This window comes from Salmo salar, chromosome ssa19 (assembly GCF_905237065.1).
Source record: "Salmo salar chromosome ssa19, Ssal_v3.1, whole genome shotgun sequence".
NCBI classification, from domain to species: domain Eukaryota; kingdom Metazoa; phylum Chordata; class Actinopteri; order Salmoniformes; family Salmonidae; genus Salmo; species Salmo salar.
The window spans coordinates 10427642-10450444 of NC_059460.1; the positions used below are offsets into that span (position 1 = coordinate 10427642).

Below are 22803 nucleotides of genomic sequence, written 5' to 3' on the forward strand. Positions count from 1 at the left end.
TTTACTCCAGTAGTATTTTACTGGGTGACTTTCATTTTTACTAGATTCATTTTTTATTAAGGTATATTTTACTCAAGTATGGCAATTGGGTACTTTTTACACCACTGCCCGATGGTCACTCTGACAGAGCTCTAGGGTTCCTCTGGAGATGGGAGAACTTTCCAGAAGGACAACTATCTATGCAGCACTCCACCAATCAGACCTTTATGGTAGAGTGGCCAGACTGAAGCCACTCCTCAGTAAAAGGCACATGACAGCCCGCTTGGAGTTTGCCAAAAGTCACCTAAAGACTCTCAGAACATGAGAAACAAGATTCTCTGGTCTGATGAAATCAAGATTGAACTTGTTGGCCTGCCAAAGGTTTGTATGTTTGTGCTTCAATAAAGTACTGAGTAAAGGATCTGAATACCGTAATTTCCGGACTATAAGCCGCAACTTTTTTCCCAGGCTTTGAATGTTGTGGCTTAAACAATGACGCGGCTAATATATGGATTTTTCCCGCTTTCAATTTTTTTTCTCCAAAAAAACACATTCTGTGACGTGCTCAGTTTTTTTGCCGGCATGAAGCTTTCATTAGACCAATGAAATTGCCGAACGGGTTAAGGTCAAACAACTATTTTTGTTTACTGTTTAGATTAAATCGAGCGCTCTCAAACTTCCCATCATTCTGATTACGGTAGTCATTTTGTCACCCTGATTCCTGGGGGCACAACAAAGTATTTGCAGCCACTCGACATCAGTGTAAATCGTGCATTTAAGGTGGCGCTCCGTGTTCAGCGGGAGGCTTGGATGACAAGTGGGGAGAAATCCTTCACTAAAACGGGCCGCATGCGAAGAGCAACTTATGGTCAAGTCTGCCAGTGGGTCCAGACAGCGTAGAGCATTGTCAAAAAATCCACTATCATCAACGGGTTTCGAAAGGCTGGACTGCTGCGTGTTGAAGAGGGCTCAGCGGGGGATTTGCCTCCGGATGAAAGTGACGAGAGCGACAATGAAAACGATCCAATATCAGATGAAGCAATTCTGAGGCTATTCAACTCCGATACCGAAGGAGATGGTTTCAGTGCACAGGAGAAGGAAGATGGTGACCAATGACTTTCTTGGTAGGCTACTGTTTACTGCTAATTTTGTATTTTTTGTTACAAGCCGTGTTTCGTTAAAGCCATTATTTCGTTAAAGCCTATTTATTTTTGTTACGAAAGCATTTGTAAGCGTGTTTCGTTAAAGCCTATTTATTTTTGTTACAAGCCGTGTTTCGTTAAAGCCTATTTATTTTTGTTACAAGCCGTGTTTCGTTAAAGCCTATTTATTTTTGTTACAAGCCGTGCTTCATTAAAGCCTATTTATTTTTGTTACAAGCCGTGTTTCGTTAAAGCCTGTGTAAACTTCATTTGTTTCAATGTACCGGTAGGCACCTGCGGCTTATAGACATGTGCGGGTTATTTATGTTCAAAATAATACTTTTTTTTAAATTCAGTGGGTGCGGCTTATATTCAGGTGCGCTCAATAGTCCGGAAATTACGGTACTTATGTTAATGTGATATTTCCGTTTTTTATTTTTTTTGACTAATTAGCAAAAAGGCCTAAACCTGTTTTTGTGTTGTCATTATGGGGTATCGTGTGTAGATTGATGCGGACATTTAAAAAAAATATATATATATACATTTTAGAATAAGGCTGTAACAAAATGTGGAAAAAGTAAATGGGTCTGAATACTTTCCGAAGGCACTGTGACCGTATACAAATGTAAGCAAGGTTTGAAATAATGTTTTAGTAAAATATTATGTCTGTTTGGGCTTCTTGTGTTCAATTTGCAGTCTACATGTTCTGGCACCCTGACCATCCGCTCAAGAAAGAATCGGCCAGCGGCTGAATCTAGTTGATGATCCCTGCACTGCTTATTCACACTTATATACACACACTCCCAAACAGTATATTTATTAAGTATATATTTATTAACTCTCTACCTCCTTCCCCATCCCACTCTCCTGTCCGTCTCCCCCCCACACCTACCCCTCTCCTCATTTCCCTCTCTTGTCCTCCTCCCTCCCCCCCTTCAAGAGACCTCCACTCTTACCTGCTGGGTGAACAGGAAGACAATGAGGCCAACCAGCCTGTCAACAACAACAACAACAACAACCCTGCTCCCGGTCACCATAACAACAACCCCGCCCATGTTGTGGGGGAGGGGCTTCATGCAGCCCATCAGGCCATATTACAGCAGGGTGGACCTATAGGCTTCCAACCCTACCAACGCCCTCTACGCTTCCCCTTTAGGGTGAGTTACACTACACATTACAGCAGGTGGACCTAGAGGCTTCCAGCCCTACCACTTCAGGAGAAGTTCCCCCCCCCCCCCTATAATATGTCTCTTTCCTCCTGTCTGTAGATCGTCTTGCTGATAGGCTTTATGTGTGTCACTCTGCTGGTGGCCAGCCTGGTGTGTCTGACGTTACCAGGTGAGACATGGTCATGGACACGCTCCATTTATTGATTCATTTTTAGCAGACGCTCTTATCCAAAGCGACTTACAGGAGCAATTAGGGATAAGTGCTTTGCTCAGGGGCACATAGACAGATTATTCACCTAGTCGGCTCGGGGATTCGAACCAGCGACCTTTCAGTTACTGGCCCAACGCTCCTAACCACAAGGCTAGCTGTCACACTTGACATGTTTCCTAATTTAAATAAAATGAGTATAATTGATTCATCTCTAGCTGTAGGAAATGTATTGTATACCTTTTTTTCTACCCTGAATGTCTAGAATAAATATTTACATGATAGGTCATTTGGTAAGTATTCAGACCCCTTGACTTTTTCCACATTTTGTTACATTACAGCCTTATTCTAAAATTGATTAAAATACATTTTCTTCCCCATCAATCTACACACACTACCCCATAATGAGAAAGCAAAAAAATTTTTTTAGAAATGTTAGCAATTGTATTACAACTAAAAAACAGATACTTTATTTACATAAGTATTCAGACCCTTTGCTATGAGACTCGAAATTTGAGCTCAGGTGCATCCTGTTTCCATTGATCATCCTTGAGACTACAACTTGATTGGAGTCTACCTGTGGTAAATTAAATTGATTGGACATGATTTGGAAAAGCACACACCTGTCTATATAAGGTTCCACAGTTGACAGTGCATGTCAGAGCAAAAACCAAGCTATGAGGTCGAAGGAATTGTCCGTAGAGCTCCAAGACAGGATTGTGTCGAGGCACAGATCTGGGGAAGGGAACCAAAACATTTCTGCAGCGTTGAAGGTCCCCAAGTACACCAAGACTTCCTAGAGCTAGCCAGCTAGCCCGGCCAAACTGAGCAATCGGGGGAGAAGGGCCTTGGTCAGGGAGGTGACCAAGAACCCGATGGTCACTCTGACAGAGCTTTAGAGTTCCTCTGTGGAGATGGGAGAACTTTCCAGAAGGACAACAATATCTGCAGCACGCCACCAATCAGGCCTTGATGGTAGAGTGGCCAGATGGAAGCCACTTCTCAGTAAAAGGCACATGACAGCCCGCTTGGAGTTTGCCAAAAAGCACCTAAAGATTCTCAGACCATGAGAAACAAGTTTCTCTGGTCTGATGAAACCAAGACTGAACTGTTTGGCCTGAATGCCAAGTGTCACATCTGGAGGAAACCTGGCACCATCCCTATGGTGAAGCATGGTGTTGGCAGCATCGTGCTGTGGGGATGTTTTTCAGCAGCAGAGACTGGGAGACTAGTCAGGATCAAGACAAAGATGAACGGAGCAAAGTACAGAGAGATCCTTGATGAAAACCTGCTCCAGAGTACTCAGGACCTCAGACTGGGGCGAAGGTTCACCTTCCAACAGGACAACAACCCTAAGCACACAGCCAAGACAATGCAGGAGTGGCTTCGGGACAAGTCTCTGAATGTCCTTGAGTGGCCCAGCCAGAGCCCGGACTTGAACCCGATCTAACATCTCTGTAGAGACCTGAAAATAGCTGTGCAGCGACACTCCCCATCCAACCTGACAGAGCTTAAGAGGATCTGCAGAGAAGAATGGGAGAAACTCCTCAAATATAGGTGTGCCAAGCTTGTAGCATCATACCCAAGAAGACTCGAGGCTGTAATCGCTGCCAAAGGTGCTTCAACAAAGTACTGGGTAAAGGGTCTGAATACTTATGTAAATGTGATATTTCAAAAACACATACCATTTTAGAATAAGGCTGTAACGTAACAATGTGAATAGTCAAGGGGTCTGAATACTTTGTGAATACACTGTATATCTGTTTCATAAGTAGCTAAAGCCTATCTGTGTACTGTAGTTTTTGCGGGCCGTTGGCTGATGTCGTTCTGGACGGGTAGCTCTAAGATCCATGAGCTGTATACAGCAGCATGTGGTCTGTACGTGTGCTGGCTGTCCATCCGCGGTGCCACCGTGCTTTTGGCCTGGATGCCCCAGGGACGCACCATCATCATGATCAAAGTCCAGGAGTGGACCCTCATGGTAAGACCAACTCTCTGCTGGAACTGTATGTGGACAAAGATATAGTAGGCTGTACTAGTTATGAAGGTGGCTGGATGGATACCTTTATGTGGTTGTGTGTCCAAGGCCAAGATGTCCATGCCATGAAACTTTATGTAATATTTCAACATCCGATCATCTCGTGCCTTTAATTCTGTGTGTGGGTTTGTGTAGATTCTGAAGACCCTGGTAGTAGCATTGCTGGTGGCAGGTGTTATTCCTCTACTGCTGGGCCTGCTGTTTGAGCTGGTCATCGTTGCTCCGCTACGCGTTCCTTTGGACCAGACACCTCTCTTCTACCCCTGGCAGGTACTGAGTGTGTTAGAGAGCTACAATGCAATAGTAGTGATCACTGTATTTTAAAGCGTAAGACTCATTGTAGTGTGTGTGTGTGTAGGACTGGGCTCTGGGGGTGCTCCATGCCAAAATCATCGCTGCCATCACCCTCATGGGTCCCCAGTGGTGGCTGAAGTCTGTCATTGAACAGGTGTGTTACCTTACACCACGTCATTATTCCTTAACCCAGGGTTCCTTCCAGCTTTGGGGAACATCCAACCCCCCCCCCTCTATTTCTATGGGCACAAGCACTGTTCATGACTCAAGCTGTTCACACCCCTCTTGTTGGCAGAGAGAAAAAGCTTATTTCCTGCCATTCTAAACATTTTGTCATGGGGTGCAGAGAACATTTTGTAGTTTTAAAGCTAATTTTCTTCCAGTTCTATACATTTTGACATGTCTAATGTCTATTCATGTGATATTTGAGTGACTCAAACATTATAACAAAATCTATGGGCTTAAAAACATTATCTGACATGGGCTAGTTGATCTGGACATTTCTAAATAGCTCTAAGGTATGCAATGACTGACACGACGAGGACAACCGATGCACTACCCAATTTAAAAATTGCATTCTACCATTTACAATTTAAGAGTAATTTGAAAGCCAGACTGAGTTCCTAAAAAAAGACAACACTGTCTTAACCTAATAGAATTAGAATTCTCAATCTCACACTGTTTACCCAGCTTACATTGTGACTGTAATTGAACCTGTGGAAACCAATGAGACATGTCCATTCCCTCTACATGATCAATATAGCTTTTAACCTTTTGATACTGTGTGAAGTGAGCAGTGAGGGATAACATTGCCACCTCTCCTCCTGTCAGGTGTATGCTAACGGCATCAGGAACATTGACCTCCATTTCATTATCCGTAAGCTGGCTGCCCCTGTCATCTCAGTGCTGCTGCTGTCCCTGTGTGTCCCCTACGTCATAGCAGCCGGGGTCGTACCTACCGTAGGTCAGTCGTGTGTGTGTGTGTGTGTGTGTGTGTGTGTGTGTGTGTGCGCACGCGCTAATAACACTGTACCCCTCCTTGTGTGTCAGGTGTAACTCCGGAGATGCAGATTCTGATACAGAGGAGGATCTACCCATTCCTCCTGATGGTGGTGTCCATCATCGGCATCCTCTCCTTCCAGATACGACAGTTCAAACGCCTTTACGAACACATCAAGAATGACAAGTAACCACCCACCCTTATCTCCATATCTGGCCTGTTCATTCAGGGATAGTACAACCCTGGTCCTGGGGAGCTTCAGCGTATGCAGGGTTTTGTTTCGGCCCAGCACTACCACACCTGATTTAATTATTCAAGGTCTTGATCAGCTTGACAAACTATGTAAGTGCTCTAGTATTGTGATTGACATGACTCTTCTCCCCTGTTCCCTCTCTGCCTTCCTGCAGGTACCTGGTTGGCCAGCGGCTTGTCAACTATGAACGCAAGGCGAGGGGTGCCAGCTCTGTCCCGCCCCCTAACCCTATCCCCGAGTAGTCATGTTTGTGAGGTCAACGCTTTTGGAAACGACCCTTCTCGTGTTCTCCCTCCCTCTCTCGTTCTCTCAGTGGTGTTCATGCCTTGCTTTGGTTAATTGCAACCCGAGATTTGTACATGTGTAAATACTTTGGACGCAGACTCGGTTGTCTGAAATGTAAAAGACTTGAATTAATGCAATGACCATTGTACATCTTAAAGTGTATTTATGAAATCAAACTGACAATTTGCTTCCTGTTTGTGTCCTGTTGATTGTCATGTTATAAAATTGTACATTAAAAAAATGTTTTTACATAATGGGAGTGGTGTGATAGCTTCATCTTTTGGAATAAGTGGAGATTCCAGCACATTTCAAAACTTCTCCTTTAGTATGTCACGTATCTCATCTGTCAGCTCTCTGGTGGTTTTAGTTACGTTCCGTCCTTCCTTTGAGGGGAACTGGGTGGTGATGAGTCTGTGGGCCATGTAGGTGAGCCTCCTGTTGGGATTCAGGATGGAGCAGAGAGACTTACAGAAGATGGAGCTTGGGGAGCTCTGATGGTAGCCACACTTCTCTATGAAGTCTTCTCTGTGTTTTGTATCCAGAGTGAACTTGTATAGCTCTGTCCAGAGCCCAGTTTCTCTCCTCTTCATCTTGCCACTCCAGAAAGGGCATCTCTCCCTCCTGTCTGATCCTGTACACTCTGTGGCCCTGCTGCTGGGGTTCTGCCATATCACCATGTGATGGTGTTTCTCACTTCTCCAGCTAGGATGGGGATATCGAATCCCATTTCTGACAAGAACCAGGAGAACAGCCCGTTATTATCAAAGCAGAACCCTCGGCGGCGGTGGTTAACGATTTTATCATAGAGGTGCGGGAGTTTAAGTCGCACTCGCCCGCCGCTGTGGATGGTGAGGTTCTCGAATGGGACAGTCATCAGGTGACCGCTGTGTGCACGCTGGAGAGCAGACGCACATTCCCACACTCAAATCAAAGTTTAGACCTATTTGTCACGTATATGTGATACAACAGGTTTAAACCAAGGACCAATAAATAACCAATTTGCCTTTATTTTCAATTGGAAAATAATCTTTGTAGCTGTCCCATCTGTAAACCTGAAAGTGAAATAAACATCTAAGTCATTTCTATGCATCATTACTTTGAGGTGGTTTATACATTCAAACAAGAGCATGCTACCTGAGGGTCCATTCAATCTCAACTGAATAGTAGCTGTGGTGGCCATTTAGCAGTGTTGGGGAAGCTACTCTGAAAATATAGTTGACCAATTACATCACACTGGAAGTTAATCTACACTAAAGCTACCGTTAAGAAAAATATATACTGCTCAAAAAAATAAAGGGAACACTTAAACAACACAATGTAACTCCAAGTCAATCACACTTCTGTGAAATCAAACTGTCCACTTAGGAAGCAACACTGATTGACAATAAATTTCACATGCTGTTGTGCAAATGGAATAGACAACAGGTGGAAATTATAGGCAATTAGCAAGACACCCCCAATAAAGGAGTGGTTCGGCAGGTGGTGACCACAGACCACTTCTCAGTTCTTATGCTTCCTGGCTGATGTTTTGGTCACTTTTGAATGCTAGCGGTGCTTTCACTCTAGTGGTAGCATGAGACAGAGTCTACAACCCACACAAGTGGCTCAGGTAGTGCAGCTCATCCAGGATGGCACATCAATGCGAGCTGTGGCAAGAAGGTTTGCTGTGTCTGTCAGCGTAGTGTCCAGAGCATGGAGGCGCTACCAGGAGACAGGCCAGTACATCAGGAGACGTGGAGGAGGCCGTAGGAGGGCAACAACCCAGCAGCAGGACCGCTACCTCCGCCTTTGTGCAAGGAGGAGCAGGAGGAGCACTGCCAGAGCCCTGCAAAATTACCTCCAGCAGGCCACAAATGTGCATGTGTCTGCTCAAACGGTCAGAAACAAACTCCATGAGGGTGGTATGAGGGCCCGACGTCCACAGGTGGGGGTTGTGCTTACAGCCCAACACCGTGCAGGACGTTTGGCATTTGCCAGAGAACACTAAGATTGGCAAATTCGCCACTGGCGCCCTGTGCTCTTCACAGATGAAAGCAGGTTCACACTGAGCACATGTGACAGACGTGACAGAGTCTGGAGACGCCGTGGAGAACGTTCTGCTGCCTGCAACATCCTCCAGCATGACCGGTTTGGCGGTGGGTCAGTCATGGTGTGGGGTGGCATTTCTTTGGGGGGCCGCACAGCCCTCCATGTGCTCGCCAGAGGTAGCATGACTGCCATTAGGTACCGAGATGAGATCCTCAGACCCTTTGTGAGACCATATGCTGGTGCGGTTGGCCCTGGGTTCCTCCTAATGCAAGACAATGCTAGACCTCATGTGGCTTCAGTGTGTCAGCAGTTCCTGCAAGAGGAAGGCATTGATGCTATGGAATGGCCCGCCTGGACTGGCCCGTTCCCCAGACCTGAATCCAATTGAGCACATCTAGGACATCATGTCTCGCTCCATCCACCAACGTCCCGTTGCACCACAGACTGTCCAGGAGTTGGCAGATGCTTTAGTCCAGGTCTGGGAGGAGATCCCTCAGGAGACCATCCGCCACCTCATCAGGAGCATGCCCAGGCATTGTAGGGAGCTCCCCATGATTCCAGTGTGGAGGCCACACACACTACTGAGCCTCATTTTGACTTGTTTTAAGGACATTAAATTAATCACGTAACAATTAACTCATTAGTAACTTCGGGCACCATGGGAAACGTTTGTTTAATGAGTTACCGTTTCCCAAATTAACTCAAAAATATACCAGAATCTCGATATCATAGCAGTCAATCATTTCCTCATATCAGCGTTATTCTGAACGTCACATATTCCTTTAAATCTGCACAAACCCGGGTCTCACTAATCATTCCGTACCACACAAATTGAGTTGATTTTTTATTTACTTACAAGCTAAATGATAACATAAGATACACATACACACACAGTCTAGGTTATTGATTAGAACTTAATACAATGACAACAGGTCCCTAGCGGACCAACACAATATGACACATGTTACACAAGATGGAGATTTAAATAAAGAGAGAGAGAGAGAGCAAGAGAGAAAAGCTACACTTGGATACATTTGTAAACCATGCTTTGTTTAGCCCTAGTACCTTCCCCCGAACTGCCGCTTTTATGGGTAAGAAGTGTAATGCATGTATTTACGTGTAGAAGGTCTCTGTTGGATATCTTCGGATGGCCTGGTCTTTCGTCCTCGGGTGTAAGTCTCTGATTGTCCACAAGATGTCACAATGTCCTTTCTCTTAGGTGTCTGTTTCCTTGCACTCGTTCTGTAAGAGTGGTCTTCTCAGGACTGCTAATCAGCTGTGTAGATGATTCCAGCATGGAAATGAGAGCAGTGTAGACAAACGATGACTTGAAGAGAATAACTGCTTGCTTGAATTCACCTTCTTAGATACAGTACTTAAGACAGCTACTCAACCGTAGCATTGATTGTTAAGAGGTTCCTTTGTCTTCTTCAACCTCGTGTTGCGTTTCGGGGTCGTGACTAATCGTAAACCTTGGCTGCAGCGCCTGGTCTTCTAGTCTAGTATGTTAATTCTGAACTCACATGCTTTATACCCTCAGGTAAAAAGGGGCATTTCCATCTTTATGACATGCTCTCTGGGTTCCCTAGGGTGTCTTATCGTCACAAAAACATTCTCTTTAATCTGTATATTTTCTACACAACGTAAAGTATGTAAACATCATATACACATTATGAAAACTCTTCAAGTTACAATGTTTTCGTTATAAAGTCTTCATTTAACTTTTAATAACATCGTAAAATAAACATTAATTTTCATATTCCATCCATCATTATTCCCACCCATTCAGATGATGAAATATAATGTCCCAGAGTCCATTTATTTGATGTTCTAGTTCAGGGTTGTAAACTCTTCATAAGGCACAAAGACATTCCAGACACCCAAACTAGGCGTCATAAAACCCCCACCTTCAACCCTCTCCCCCTCTGCGGGAGAGATATCTCTGCAGAGCGGATCCACTGTAACCTGGTCCTCATAGGCCAGTCATGACACCTTAGTGATGTGGATTCTAAGGAACTTGAAGCTCTCGACCCGCTCCACTACAGCCCTGTTGATGTGGATGGGGGCGTGCTCACCCCTCTTTCTCCGATAGCTCACAATCAGCTCTTGGTCTTACTGATGTTTATGGAGAGGTTGTTGTACTGGCACCCCACTGCTAAGTCTCTGAACACCTCCATATAGGCTGTCTCATCGCCGTCTGTAATCAGGCCTACCACCATCGTGCCGTCAGCAAACTTGATGATGGTGTTGGAGTTGTGCATGGCCATGCAGTTGTGGGTGAACAGGGGGTACAGGAGGGGACGAAGCACACACCCCTGAGGGGCCCCTGTGTTGAGGTTCAACGAGCCAGGGGTGTTGTTGCCTACCCTTACCACCTGGGGCCGGCCCATCAGGAAGTCCAGGATCCAGTTGTAGAGGTTCAGTCTCATGGTGCCATCCTGGAGCATCAGCAGGCGTGGAGTGGGTTGAAGCCCAGTTTGAGACAAAGTTGAAAGTAGCTTGGGCTTTGCTTGTAATCCCGTAGATCTGCTCAGTTCGGCCTTCAATGAGTAGACAACCTCCCCATGAAGGCCTTTATAGGATGATGGCATGTCTCTGACGACGAATGTGAAAAGTGCATTTCAGGACATTATGTACAGTTGAAGTCGGAGGTTTACATACACTTATGTTGGAGTCATTAAAACTCATTTTTCAACCACTCCACAAATTTCTTGTTAACAAACTATAGTTTTGGCAAGTCGGGTAGGACATCTACATTGTGCATGACACAAGTCATTTTTCCAACAATTGTTTACGGACAGATTATTTCACTGTATCACAATTCCAGTTGGTCAGAAGTTTACATACACTAAGTTGACTGTGCCTTTAAACAGCTTGGAAAATTCCAGAAAATTATGTCATGGCGTTAGAAGCTTCTGATAGTCTAATTGACATAATTTGAGTCAATTGGAGGTGTACCTGTGGATGTATTTCAAGGCCTACCTTAAAACTCAGTGCCTCTTTGCTTGACATCATGGGAAAATCAAAAGAAATCAGCCAAGACCTTAGAAAAAAAAAGGGGGAGGCTTGCAAGCCGAAGAACACCATCCCAACCGTGAAGCACGGGGGTGGCAGCATCATGTTGTGGGGGTGCTTTGCTGCAGGAGGGACTAGTGCACTTCATAAAATTGATGGCATCATGAGGATGGAAAATTATGTGGCTATATTGAAGCAACATCCCAAGACATCAGTCAGGAAGTTAAAGCTTGGTCGCAAATGGGTCTTCCAAATGGACAATGACCTCAAGCATACTTCCAAAGTTGTGGCAAAATGGCTTAAGGACAACAAAGTCAAGGTATTGGAGTGGCCATCACAAAGCCCTGACCTCAATCCTATAGAAAATTTGTGGGCAGAACTGAAAAAGCGTGTGCGAGCAAGGAGACCTACAAACCTGACTAAGTTACTCTGTCAGGAGGAATGGGCCAAAATTCACCCAACTTGTTGTGGGAAGCTTGTAGAAGGCTACCCGAAACATTTGACCCAAGTTAAACAATTTAAAGGCAATGCTACAAAATACTAATTGAGTGTATGTAAACTTCTGACCCACTGGGAATGTGATGAAAGAAATAAAAGCTGAAATAAATCATTCTCTCTACTATTATTCTGACATTTCACATTCTTAAAATAAAGTGGTGATCCTAACTGACCTAAAATAGGGAATTTTTACTAGGATTAAATGTCAGGAATTGTGAAAAACTGAGTTTAAATGTATTTGGCTATGGTGTATGTAAACTTCCAACTTCAACTGTAGGTAGGCTACATGGAGAAAGTTATTACTTTTTGCAATAAAAGGGATATTGTCATATAATTTAACTGTAATCCAAAGCGTATTACAGTGAGTGAATAGAACTTACTTTTTAGGAATCAGAAAATAATAGGGGTACTCATGGCAGGTTCAGTAATGTTCCTGCTTGTAAAACACACATACAGGCACACACACTTCTGCAGTCACTTAAATATAGATACAACTACCATAAGAAGCCATTTAATCGAATGATATAGCCTACAATAAAATAAACATTTGTCGCTCTGTTGAAATCAAATCAAATGTATTTGTCACATGCTCCGTATACAACAGGTGTAGACCTTACCGTGAAATGCTTACTTACAAGCCCTTAACCAACAATGAAGTTTTAAGAAAAATTAGTGTTAAGTAAAAAAATAAAAGTAACAAATAATTAGAGCAGCAGTAAAATAACAATAGCGAGGCTATATACAGGGGGTACCGGTACAGAGTAAATGTGCGGGGGCACCGGTTAGTCAAGGTAATTGAGGTAATATGTACATGTAGGTAGAGTTATTAAAGTGACTATGCATAGATAGTAAACAAAGAGTAGCAGCATCGTAAAAGAGTGGGAGGGGGAGGGTGGACAATACAAATAGTCTGGGTAGCATTTTGATTAGCTGTTCAGGATTCTTATCGCTTGGGGTAGGATCTGTTAAGAAGCCTTTTGGACCTTGACTTGGCGCTCCGGTATCGCTTGCCGTGCGGTAGCAGAGAGAACAGTCTATGGCTGGAGTCTTTGACAATTTTTAGGGCCTTCCTCTGACACCGCCTGGTATAGAGGTCCTGGATGGCAGGAAACTTGGCCCCAGTGAGGTACTGGGCCGTACGCACTACCCTCCGCAGTGCCTTGAAGTCGGAGACCGAGCAGTTGCCATACCAGGCAGTGATGCAATCAGTCAGGATGCTCTCGATGGTGCAGCTGTAGAACTTTTTGAGGGTCTGAGGACCCATGCCAAGTCTCCTGAGGGGAATAGGCTTTGACGTGCCCTCTTCATGACTGTCTTGTTGTGTTTGGGCCACGATAGTTTATTGTTGATGTGGACACCAAGGAACTTGAAGCTCTCAACCTGCTCCACTACAGCCCCACTTTAGGGGCGGGAAAACAACTAGTTGGCTGTACAGGCCAGCTTTGCTAATAGGACTACACTTGCAAGTGTGGGACACTTGCGCACTCTACCGGGAGACGAAGGGAATTGCACATGGGAGTTTGGTACGTGACGTCACGCAAACACTCCCTTCGGTTTGGTGGAAGAGTAAAGATGGCGCCCACCCACGTATTGAGATGCTGTCAACGGGGCTTAGCTTGGATACCTGTGATTTTTATCGCCCTAGTCGTATGTTGGTCTTACTATGCGTACGTCGTAGAGCTCTGCATTTGTAAGTATCACAAAAAAATGCTTTTCACTGCGAGTGTCGTTGTCTTATGGTTGATATTTGTGCTAGCTAGCTAACGTTAGCTGGTCACAGGAAGTGAATGGAGCGACTGCTGCTAGATAACAAAGGCTTGGCTAGTTAGCTAGTTTGATCCTGCCAATGTAGCGCTATAGCTAGCCAAATAATCTGTCTCTGTTAGCTACCCGTTAGCGAGCTAGCGAATTAAACTGTTCAATTTTAGCACTTCATTAAAAGCTATCATACATTAGTACAACGATAGCCTACCAACCTCAGTTATCTGTTATTCTGTCGACATCTTGACAGATGTAGAGAACTGTTCACATTATTTTCTACCTGCAACAATGTACCTAAGTAAAAGACGAAGAAGCAAAGATAGAGAATGCTTATTATTCGTTTCAAGTGGGCGTGGCTGCCCTCTCCTTCCTGTGCATTGATGGCCAAGAACTGGACAGGTGAAAGCTTGCCAGGAATGCAAGAAAAATAATGAGCCATTCAACAATGTCCACAGGAATGTGTCTTGTTGTTGCTAGCTGCATACAGTATGTCTGACACCCACAACATACACCAGATGCAAACTTGACATTTATTTTATCTCCTTCCGCCCTGCAGTCACCATCCCCAGCATAGCAGAAAAGAGTAAGTAGTGGCTATTGGATGGGATTGATTTCTACTGTTTGATTGGCTTTTACTGAACACCTGCTATGTTGAAGCCAGGTGTGAATGTGTCTCTGACTCTCTGACTCTGTCTGTGTCTCTTACAGTCATCTACATGGTGTTCTTCCATCTGTCCTTCGTCATGTTTGTGTGGTCCTACTGGAAGACCATCTTCACCAGGCCAGCCAACCCCTCCAAAGAGGTACCCTGCCTTTTTAGATACCTGCCCTGAAACATCCACAATGCTGTAACTCACAGCTCCACTGGATAGATGTCTATGAGTAGATTTATTCCAATGACACAGGTGGATGGACAATGTTGCTAAGGGACTAACCATAATTGAAGTTATTTTCCTGTGTCTGTTTTGTTTATGTCTCCTCTCTCTCTCTCTCTCTCTCTCTCTCTCGCTGCCATCTTTCTCTCCTGTTAGTTCTGCTTGCCTAAGGCAGAGAAGGAGCAGTATGTGAAGGAGGAGAGACCAGAGTCGCAGCAGGAGATCCTGTGGAGGGCTGCTGCTAACCTGCCCCTCTACACACGCACCGGGGCTGGAGGTCTGTCTCTATCTGTCTTTTCTTGTGTATCTATGTTTGTGTGTGAGTCTGTCTGTGCCTCTCTCCCAGTTGATTGATCCAGCCCTGGCCGTTGAGTGTGTAGCTTATCAGTTGGATTGATGTGTTGTGTACAGCGATCCGCTACTGTGACCGGTGTCAGGTGATTAAACCAGACCGCTGCCACCACTGTTCTGCCTGCGACATGTGAGTCTGCTATTTCCTGTCTCCTCTCCTCTCTCTTCGTCTTGCTTTTCCTGTTGAATGGCCTGATTCAGAATGTTAGTTTTTTTCATTCTTCTTTCTCTTCTCTCTTCTTCCATGTATTAGGTGTGTGCTGAAGATGGACCATCATTGCCCCTGGTATGTTGTCTGTTTCCTCACATCCACAGTAGATCATAGTATTCTAATGTTCAGAGGAAGTCTGATCATAACTCAACTTACTTTCTCTCTCTCTCTCTCTCTCTCTCAGGGTGAACAACTGTGTGGGATTCTCCAACTACAAGTTCTTTATTCTGTTCCTGTGCTACTCTCTGGTGTACTGTTTGTTCATTGCAGCCACCGTACTGCAGTATTTCATCAAGTTCTGGACAGTGAGTAATGGTCTCACATTCACTGCAGCCTGCATCTGTTCTGGCATCCACTGCTTTGGTCTTGTTATTTCCCACCCACCCATACATTCATTCAGTGCTGCAGATGTTGGTGTGTGTGCGTGCTTTTTCCCACATGTAAGATAGTGTATGAAATGCTACAGTCTGTGTGTGGATGACAGTGGTGTGTGGTGAGTGAGTGTGTGTGTGTGTTAAATGCTACTATTTGTGTTTGTTGTAACCGCTTGGATTGTCCCACATCCTGCTGCGTAACACCTCACCTCAGCCTCACAGCTGTACTGCTTCACTGTTATGCAGCTTGCTTTCTTTCTTTTGTCCTTCCTCTTCCCACCTTCTGCTCCTTGTTTTCTTAGTTGGCCTCCCTCCCAGCTTTTCACATTTTGCTCTCCCTCTGACCCCCCTCTTTCCCTCACACAGACATTATTATTGTTCTCTGTTCTGTCTACCCCACTCCTCTCCCTCTGTTCATTTCTACCATGTCCTCCTGTCCATGTCATCTCACCAGCCCTGACTCTGCCTGCTCCTCTGTCCTCTTTTAACACACCTCTCTTTCTTCCACCTCGTTTTCTTTCACCCCAGGTGACTCCTATTTGATCCCTGAACCCTTTTCCAACACTTCACCACCTCCCCCTCAATCTCTACCTTTCCCTCCCTCCGTCTGACCTCTTCTTGTGTCTAACAGTCTTGTCTCTGTTTGTACTAAAGCTTTGCCGGAGGAAATCGGCAGAGAACTGCCCCAAGGTAACCCAGCCTCCAGAGCCTTAGTGTAGCTGTTGCAGGGCATGAAGTGCACCTGTGGATGTTATGTGATGGCGTCGTGTGTGTGCTGTGTTTTGTTGTGTTGACATGGTTATCAAAGCACCCCGCCTCTCCCCCTCTCTCTCACCCCCACCCCTCCCTCCATGTGGTTTTTGACATTGACTCTCCCTCTCTCTCTTTTTCTCTTCTCCTCCTCTCCTCCCCAGAATGAGCTGCCAGACACTCACGCCAAATTCCATGTCTTGTTTCTCTTTTTTGTGGCGGCCATGTTCTGCATCAGCATTCTCTCCCTCTTCAGCTACCACCTGTGGCTCGTAGGGAAGAACAGGTCCACCATAGGTAACACACACACAGTCCCACACGCACTCCTTTTTTAAGGGCTCCCAAGTGGCGCAGCGGTCTAAGGCACTGCATCTCAATGCTAGCGACGTCACTACAGACCCTGGTTCGATTCCAGGCTATATCACAACCGGCCGGGATTGGAAGTCCCATAGGGCGGCACACAATTGGCCTAGCGTCGTCCGGGTTTGGCTGGGGTAGGCCGTCATTGTAAATAATAATTTGTTCTTAACTTTACTTGCCAAGTTAAGTAAAGGTTAAAATAGAAATAACTCACGCACAGTCCCTCAACACACACACATACACTCACTCGCTCCTCAGACGCTCACTCACTCACCCTCTCCCCCCCTCTTTCTCTCACTCACCATCTATCTACCTCTACCTCCCCTCTCTCTCCCTCTACCTCCCCCTCTCTCTCCCTCTACCTCCCCTCTCTCTCCCTCTCCCTCTACCTCCCCTCTCTCCCTCCCTCAGAGGCGTTCAGGGCTCCAGTGTTCAGGACAGGTTCTGATAAGAACGGTTTCTCTCTGGGCTTTGGGAAGAACATCGCCCAGGTGTTTGGAGACGAGAAGAAGTTCTGGCTGCTACCCATCTTCACCAGGTTAGTGTGAGGGATGTCTCTAACCCAGAGTTCCAGTCTCTAACCCAGAGTTTCTCTTATCTTCTTTCTCCTCTCTCACTGTGTGATGTGATACTGTGTGTTGTGATACTGTGTGATGTGATACTGTGTGATGTGATACTGTGTGATGTGATACTGTGTGTTGTGATACTGTGTGTTGTGATACTGTGTGTTGTGATACTGTGTGTTGTGATACTGTGTGTTGTGATACTGTGTGTTGTGATACTGTGTGTTGTGATACTGTGTGTTGTGATACTGTGTGTTGTGATACTGTGTGTTGTGATACTGTGTGATGTGATACTGTGTGATGTGATACTGTGTGTTGTGATACTGTGTGTTGTGATACTGTGTGTTGTGATACTGTGTGTTGTGATACTGTGTGATGTGATACTGTGTGATGTGATACTGTGTGTTGTGATACTGTGTGATGTGATACTGTGTGTTGTGATACTGTGTGATGTGATGTGATACTGTGTGATGTGATGTGATACTGTGTGTTGTGATACTGTGTGATGTGATACTGAGTGATGTGTTGTGATACTGTGTGTTGTGATACTGTGTGTTGTGATACTGTGTGATGTGATACTGTGTGATGTGATACTGTGTGATGTGATACTGAGTGATGTGATGTGATACTGTGTGATGTGGTACTGTGTGATGTGGTACTGTGTGTTGTGATACTGTGTGATGTGATACTGTGTGATGTGATACTGAGTGATGTGATGTGATACTGTGTGATGTGGTACTGTGTGATGTGATACTGTGTGATGTGGTACTGTGTGATGTGATACTGTGTGATGTGATACTGTGTGATGTGATACTGTGTGATGTGATACTGTGTGATGTGATACTGAGTGATGTGATACTGTGTGATGTGATACTGTGTGATGTGATACTGAGTGATGTGATGTGGTACTGTGTGATGTGATACTGTGTGATGTGATACTGAGTGATGTGGTACTGTGTGATGTGATACTGTGTGATGTGATACTGTGTGATGTGATACTGAGTGATGTGTTGTGATACAGTCAGGGTGATGGACTGACGTTCCCATCACGGCTTGTCAACATTGACCCAGAACAGCCCACAGTCAGCTTGCAGCCAGAGGCCAATAAAAGGTAATAAAATATGATCAATAGGTCAATCAATGCCAACAAACATTGATATATAATCTAAACATGTTTGGTAATGCATTATCAATCGGATGTTTTTAAATGGATTATCTTCTTCCCAGTATTGAAGACGTTCCGGCCAGTCCTCTCAGCGAGTCTCAGAACCATCTCCTTGGCAACGAGCAGCATGCCAACAACGTCACAGAACACCTGGAGAATGACAGTAGGTATCCGCTCACAATTGGTCTGTAGGTTCTGCTCTGAATGGTATTGATGGTAGCTAATGGATAGTTTTGGTCATAAAGACCTCTGACCTGTGTGTTACAGCTGGGAGTGAGACCATCACAATCATCATGGAGAGGGAGTCATAACAAGGTGAGCCAACCAGAGTTCTGCCCCTGACTACATCTGTCTTCTATGAGGCTAGAATAAATCAACTAAATGTATCTCTCTGTCTCTCTCTTCTCAGGAGAAGAAACCAGCCATCTAATATGATGCCTTAAGTATACCACCGTTTTATTTTTATTTTTTGGCACCATGGAAACAGTCTCCCAACGCGTCCCTGTAGTTCCGAAAATGTCACACTCAGCATAACCATGGAAACGGACTCCTTTCACGCATCACCATAGATATAGCCTCGTCTTTTAATCATCAGAAAGTTACACACACACACAACTATTTATGCAGTTGCACAGAAGAACCACGCACAGCCTACTGTAAACATATATTTTTATTTTAGTTGACTGTGACCCGATTGTCCACCCAGGACTGTTAATGGATCTCAGCATCACTTGATGATGGCAGGAATAGTAATCAGTCTTCACACTTCAGAATGGAGAATGCCTGTGCCAAAAGCTGACAGACTGGGTGTTAAATGGACCAGGGCTGAGGAAGGACCTGGACTGGGGGAAGACTAAATCTGAGCTGGGAAGTACTGGGACATAATCATTTTGTACAGATTTTTCACCCAACGTTTATAAAACGGATGCTATGAAGCTGGAAGATATCACCAAGACTGATAAAACTACATGGAAGAAACCAAATTTTGTTTACAAATAATTTAGGGGTGTTTGGTTTGTACCATTGATGGATGTTACAAGGGGTGCCTAAAAGACAACCTGGACTATACAAAGAAGACCCATTGGAGGGGATGCTGGACTAAACCAATTTTAAAGTGAAATGGGGGGTCTCCAACTGGGTTTTGATCATGTCATCACACAACATGGCGCATTTGCACTCTCAAGATTAAGTTTTAATTTCCATCATGTGCTGCATTCTTCATGTCCAAAAACAGATTAAGAAAGCTGTGTCCTTGAGTGGGTGGGTGGGTGGGTGTGTGTGTGTGTGTGTGTGTGTGTGTGTAGTCAGATTTGTGAAGAGAGGGAAAGAGGGAGTGCCTGCATGGGTGTGGTATGTAGGCAGATTTGTTAGGACAGAGAGAGAGAGAGAGAGGGTGTGTGTGCGTGCGTGCAGGCAGGTGCTTGCTGTAACTAACAGCCTAGAAGGATCAGCTTCAGATGTTAGTTGATGGATGGATTGATAGTTTGGTTTACATTCATTCACAAGCTGCTGAAGGGTATGTTAAGTGAGAGTATACAGTATAGCCTCAAGCTCCTCCTCAACAAGTTCTAGCTCATGGTCAAGTTATTACACGTCGATCAATGATTATTTTAACGCATCAGAGACTACAACCTTGAACATCCCCTTTTACGAAGGCTGTGTCTGAAATTACACCCTATTTCTCCATATAGTGTACTTTTGACCAGAGCCACGTAGGGTTTGTGGTTAAACTTGTGTGTTATATGGGGAATAGGCTGTGATTTGAGATCAGCCCGAGGTCACCATTCATTGCCAAATAAAGGGCTGACCATCAGCTGCTCTGACCTCTGAACTGGGAGTGTTTACAACACCTGATGCCATAGAATTAGAATCATAGACCATTGAATGGGAATGTCCATTTTAGTATTCTAGTCATTCTAGTTCTATGCTTGATACATCTCTGCTCTCACGTCATTGGCCTGTGTCATGGAAACCAAATTAAATTGCTTATCGTTGTGACTTGATGTTTTTAAGGTTTACCCATATGTGCCCAGTGCCTACCTGTTGAGGTTTGGCCACCCTGCAGTACTCTCAGCTGTCTAGCGACCTTCTGTTGTACAGTACTTGTTGTTCCTCCAAAACGAGGTGCCTCACAGTTTAGGTCTAAAGTGGACCAGTATGTTTCATATGCAGTAAGATTCCCTGTGATGTGAAAGTGTTCGGGGCTCAGTTTGTGTGAACTGTGAGGTGGTGGTGTAGTGTGTCCATGTGTCAAAACAGCTGTGATTGGAAGGTGTCAGAGACGGGGGTGGACAGAATCTGCGGGGGGGGGGCATATTTTCCTCAACTGGTTTTAGATAAATGGAAAAGCGTTTCAAAACTTTACAGTTTTATCCTCAGTTGAAGTCAAACGTGAAGACAACCGTTATAAAGGTATTGATATAGGACATCCCCCGTAGATTCCTCCTGGCCATAGCAATGTACAAGTTTACAGACCAGAGGTGTGGGGTATGTTAGTAGTAGGCCTAGGGGTGTGTGTCATTGCGTATTGTGGTTTAAGTTCTGAATGTAATAAAGAAGCATAATGATGATATTTTATACAGTTATGGAACCCCTACCTCTAGGTTCTTGTGTAATTCTGGAACGATTGGACAGGTATAAGCAATATGGTGAAAAGCTACCACCATATTGCTTATACCTCTCCAGTCCTTTTGCATCTCGACAAGTGCTCTTGGTTGAAGGGCAAGGGATCCAATTTGGAATGAGGCCTTTGAGTGTGTGGCCTTTTGAACCTCCTCTAGTTGTTCTTTCATTCTAGTTTGAACTCCTGACCCTGGCGACGGTCATTGTTTGTTTAGCTCCTCCCTCATAAGCCAATGAACCCGAGACAGGATTATTTCACTCAGAATGGTGACCTTGGTTATACTGAGGTCAGGTTGCTACCGGCCAAGGTTTATAAATTCACTCTGCTGGATCTCTGAATAGTTATCCCTGTGTTCTACACATTGTGTTCTAGAACCCATAATTAAAATGCAGTTTCTTTTCATATGGCCACTCTTTTTTCTACCTAATAGATTTACTTACAGCTACACTCTGAACTACTTGACCCAGAGACTAAGAGCTAGTTGTTTGACTTTAATTGGAGTGCTCTGTTTTAATTCTGGGAGAATACACTTCATTAAACATACGTGGCCTTTACATTAGATTTTGATCCAAGTCTGTGTAAATAACATGTGGCTAATGCTCAGCATGGAGCTCAGCTGTAAATGTGTTTATGGGGATAGATGGGAGGTTGTGGTGTTAAAACAGCCATATTATTTATACAACTAGATCCATTTAGTTTGACCCTACAAGACTCCATCAACCGTTCCCGCCATTATACCTGAATCCACAATAGTGACTCCTGTCAAAACGGAGGAAGATTCAGATCATTCTTGTCATATTTTAGGGCGGATGATTTGACTAACCCACACCCATGTGTCTTCTGCATGTACAGTGCAGATGTATTTGTACTCTGCTTATTGCAAGCTTTGATCTATACTTTTTTTCAATGTCATGTTTTACAAAGTGTACTGTGTGTAATATATATATATATTGATAATGTAAAAAAAAAAAGGTGTCAGCCTATCTATTTTTCTTGTCTGATTTTAATTTTTCCTGTTCCTATTTTGTGAATGAAGTACATGCCTCTATTAACGTGAAAAAAATAACAATAAATGTTTTTTAAAACCTCTAGGCTGACTCCATTCTCTTCTGGAAAGTATTCAGACCCTTTTCTACATTTTACTTCACAGCCTTATTCTAAAATAAGTTAACAATTTTTCCCCCCTCATCAATTTACACTCAATACCTGGTAATGTCAATGTGAAAACAAGTTTGTATAATTTTTTGCACATAAATAAAAAAACAAATACCTTATTTACATAAGGATTCAGACCCTTTGCTATGAGACTCAATATTGAGCTCATCTGCATCCTGTTTCCAATGATCATCCTTGAGATGTTTCTACAACTAGATTGGAGTCCACCTGTGGTAAATTCAATTGCTTGGACATGATTTGGAAAGGCACACACCTGTCTATATAAGGTCCCACAGTTGACTGCATGTCAGAGCAAAAACCAAGCCATGAGGTTGAAGGAATTGGCCGTAGAGCTCTGAGACAGGATTGTCTCGAGGCACAGATCTGGGGAAGGGTACCAAAAAATATCTGCAGCAATTGAAGTCCTCAATCATTCTTAAATGGAAAATGTTTGGAACCCCCAAGACTCTTCCTAGAGTTGGCCACCCGGCCAAACTGAGCAATCGGGGGAGAAGGCCTTGGTCAAGGAGGTGACCCAATGGTCACTCTGACAAAGTTCTAGAGTTTCTCTGTGGAGATGAGAGAACCTTCCAGAAGGACAACAATCCCTGCAGCATTCCACCAATCAGGCCTTTATGGTAGAGTGGCCAGACTGAAGCCACTCCTCAGTAAAAGACACATGACAGCCTGCCTGGAGTTTGCCAAA

At 44.4% G+C, this 22803-nt stretch overlaps 2 protein-coding genes and 1 pseudogene across 5 annotated transcripts in view; 2 read left to right on the forward strand and 1 right to left on the reverse strand.

Annotated features, from left to right (window-relative positions):
- LOC106578456 (E3 ubiquitin-protein ligase MARCHF6) overlaps window positions 1–6622 on the forward strand; it is a 25590-nt gene extending 18968 nt beyond the window's left edge. For both annotated transcript variants that reach the window (XM_014157265.2, XM_014157264.2), the window contains exons 19-26: window positions 2062–2278; window positions 2390–2459; window positions 4298–4479; window positions 4672–4806; window positions 4895–4984; window positions 5662–5794; window positions 5881–6016; window positions 6238–6622. In XM_014157265.2, the coding sequence (XP_014012740.2) occupies window positions 2062–2278; window positions 2390–2459; window positions 4298–4479; window positions 4672–4806; window positions 4895–4984; window positions 5662–5794; window positions 5881–6016; window positions 6238–6325 (1051 nt within the window). In that variant the 3' untranslated portion in view covers window positions 6326–6622. The remainder of the gene's footprint in view (window positions 1–2061; window positions 2279–2389; window positions 2460–4297; window positions 4480–4671; window positions 4807–4894; window positions 4985–5661; window positions 5795–5880; window positions 6017–6237) is intronic.
- LOC123729046 (arylamine N-acetyltransferase, pineal gland isozyme NAT-10-like) lies at window positions 6581–7514 on the reverse strand (annotated as a pseudogene).
- Window positions 7515–13438: 5924 nt separating this feature from the next.
- Window positions 13439–22031, forward strand: zdhhc20b (zDHHC palmitoyltransferase 20b). Of its 3 annotated transcripts, none has more exons than XR_001322458.2 (14): window positions 13439–13599; window positions 14227–14253; window positions 14379–14473; window positions 14702–14822; window positions 14957–15026; window positions 15150–15182; window positions 15292–15412; window positions 16136–16171; window positions 16396–16528; window positions 17003–17129; window positions 18176–18265; window positions 18382–18482; window positions 18565–18634; window positions 18729–22031. XR_001322458.2 is itself a non-coding variant. In XM_014157262.2 (14 exons), exons 1-13 carry the CDS (start codon window positions 13482–13484, stop codon window positions 18628–18630), a joined length of 1116 nt encoding a protein of 371 aa, XP_014012737.1. In that variant the 5' UTR covers window positions 13439–13481; the 3' UTR covers window positions 18631–18634; window positions 18729–22031. The 3 variants fall into 3 exon arrangements, 2 of the variants coding, with proteins under 2 accessions (XP_014012737.1, XP_014012738.1); XM_014157262.2 differs by having other exon boundaries at window positions 18587–18634; XM_014157263.2 differs by lacking the exon at window positions 16136–16171 and having other exon boundaries at window positions 13440–13599; window positions 18587–18634.
- The last annotated feature ends 772 nt before the right edge of the window (window positions 22032–22803 follow it).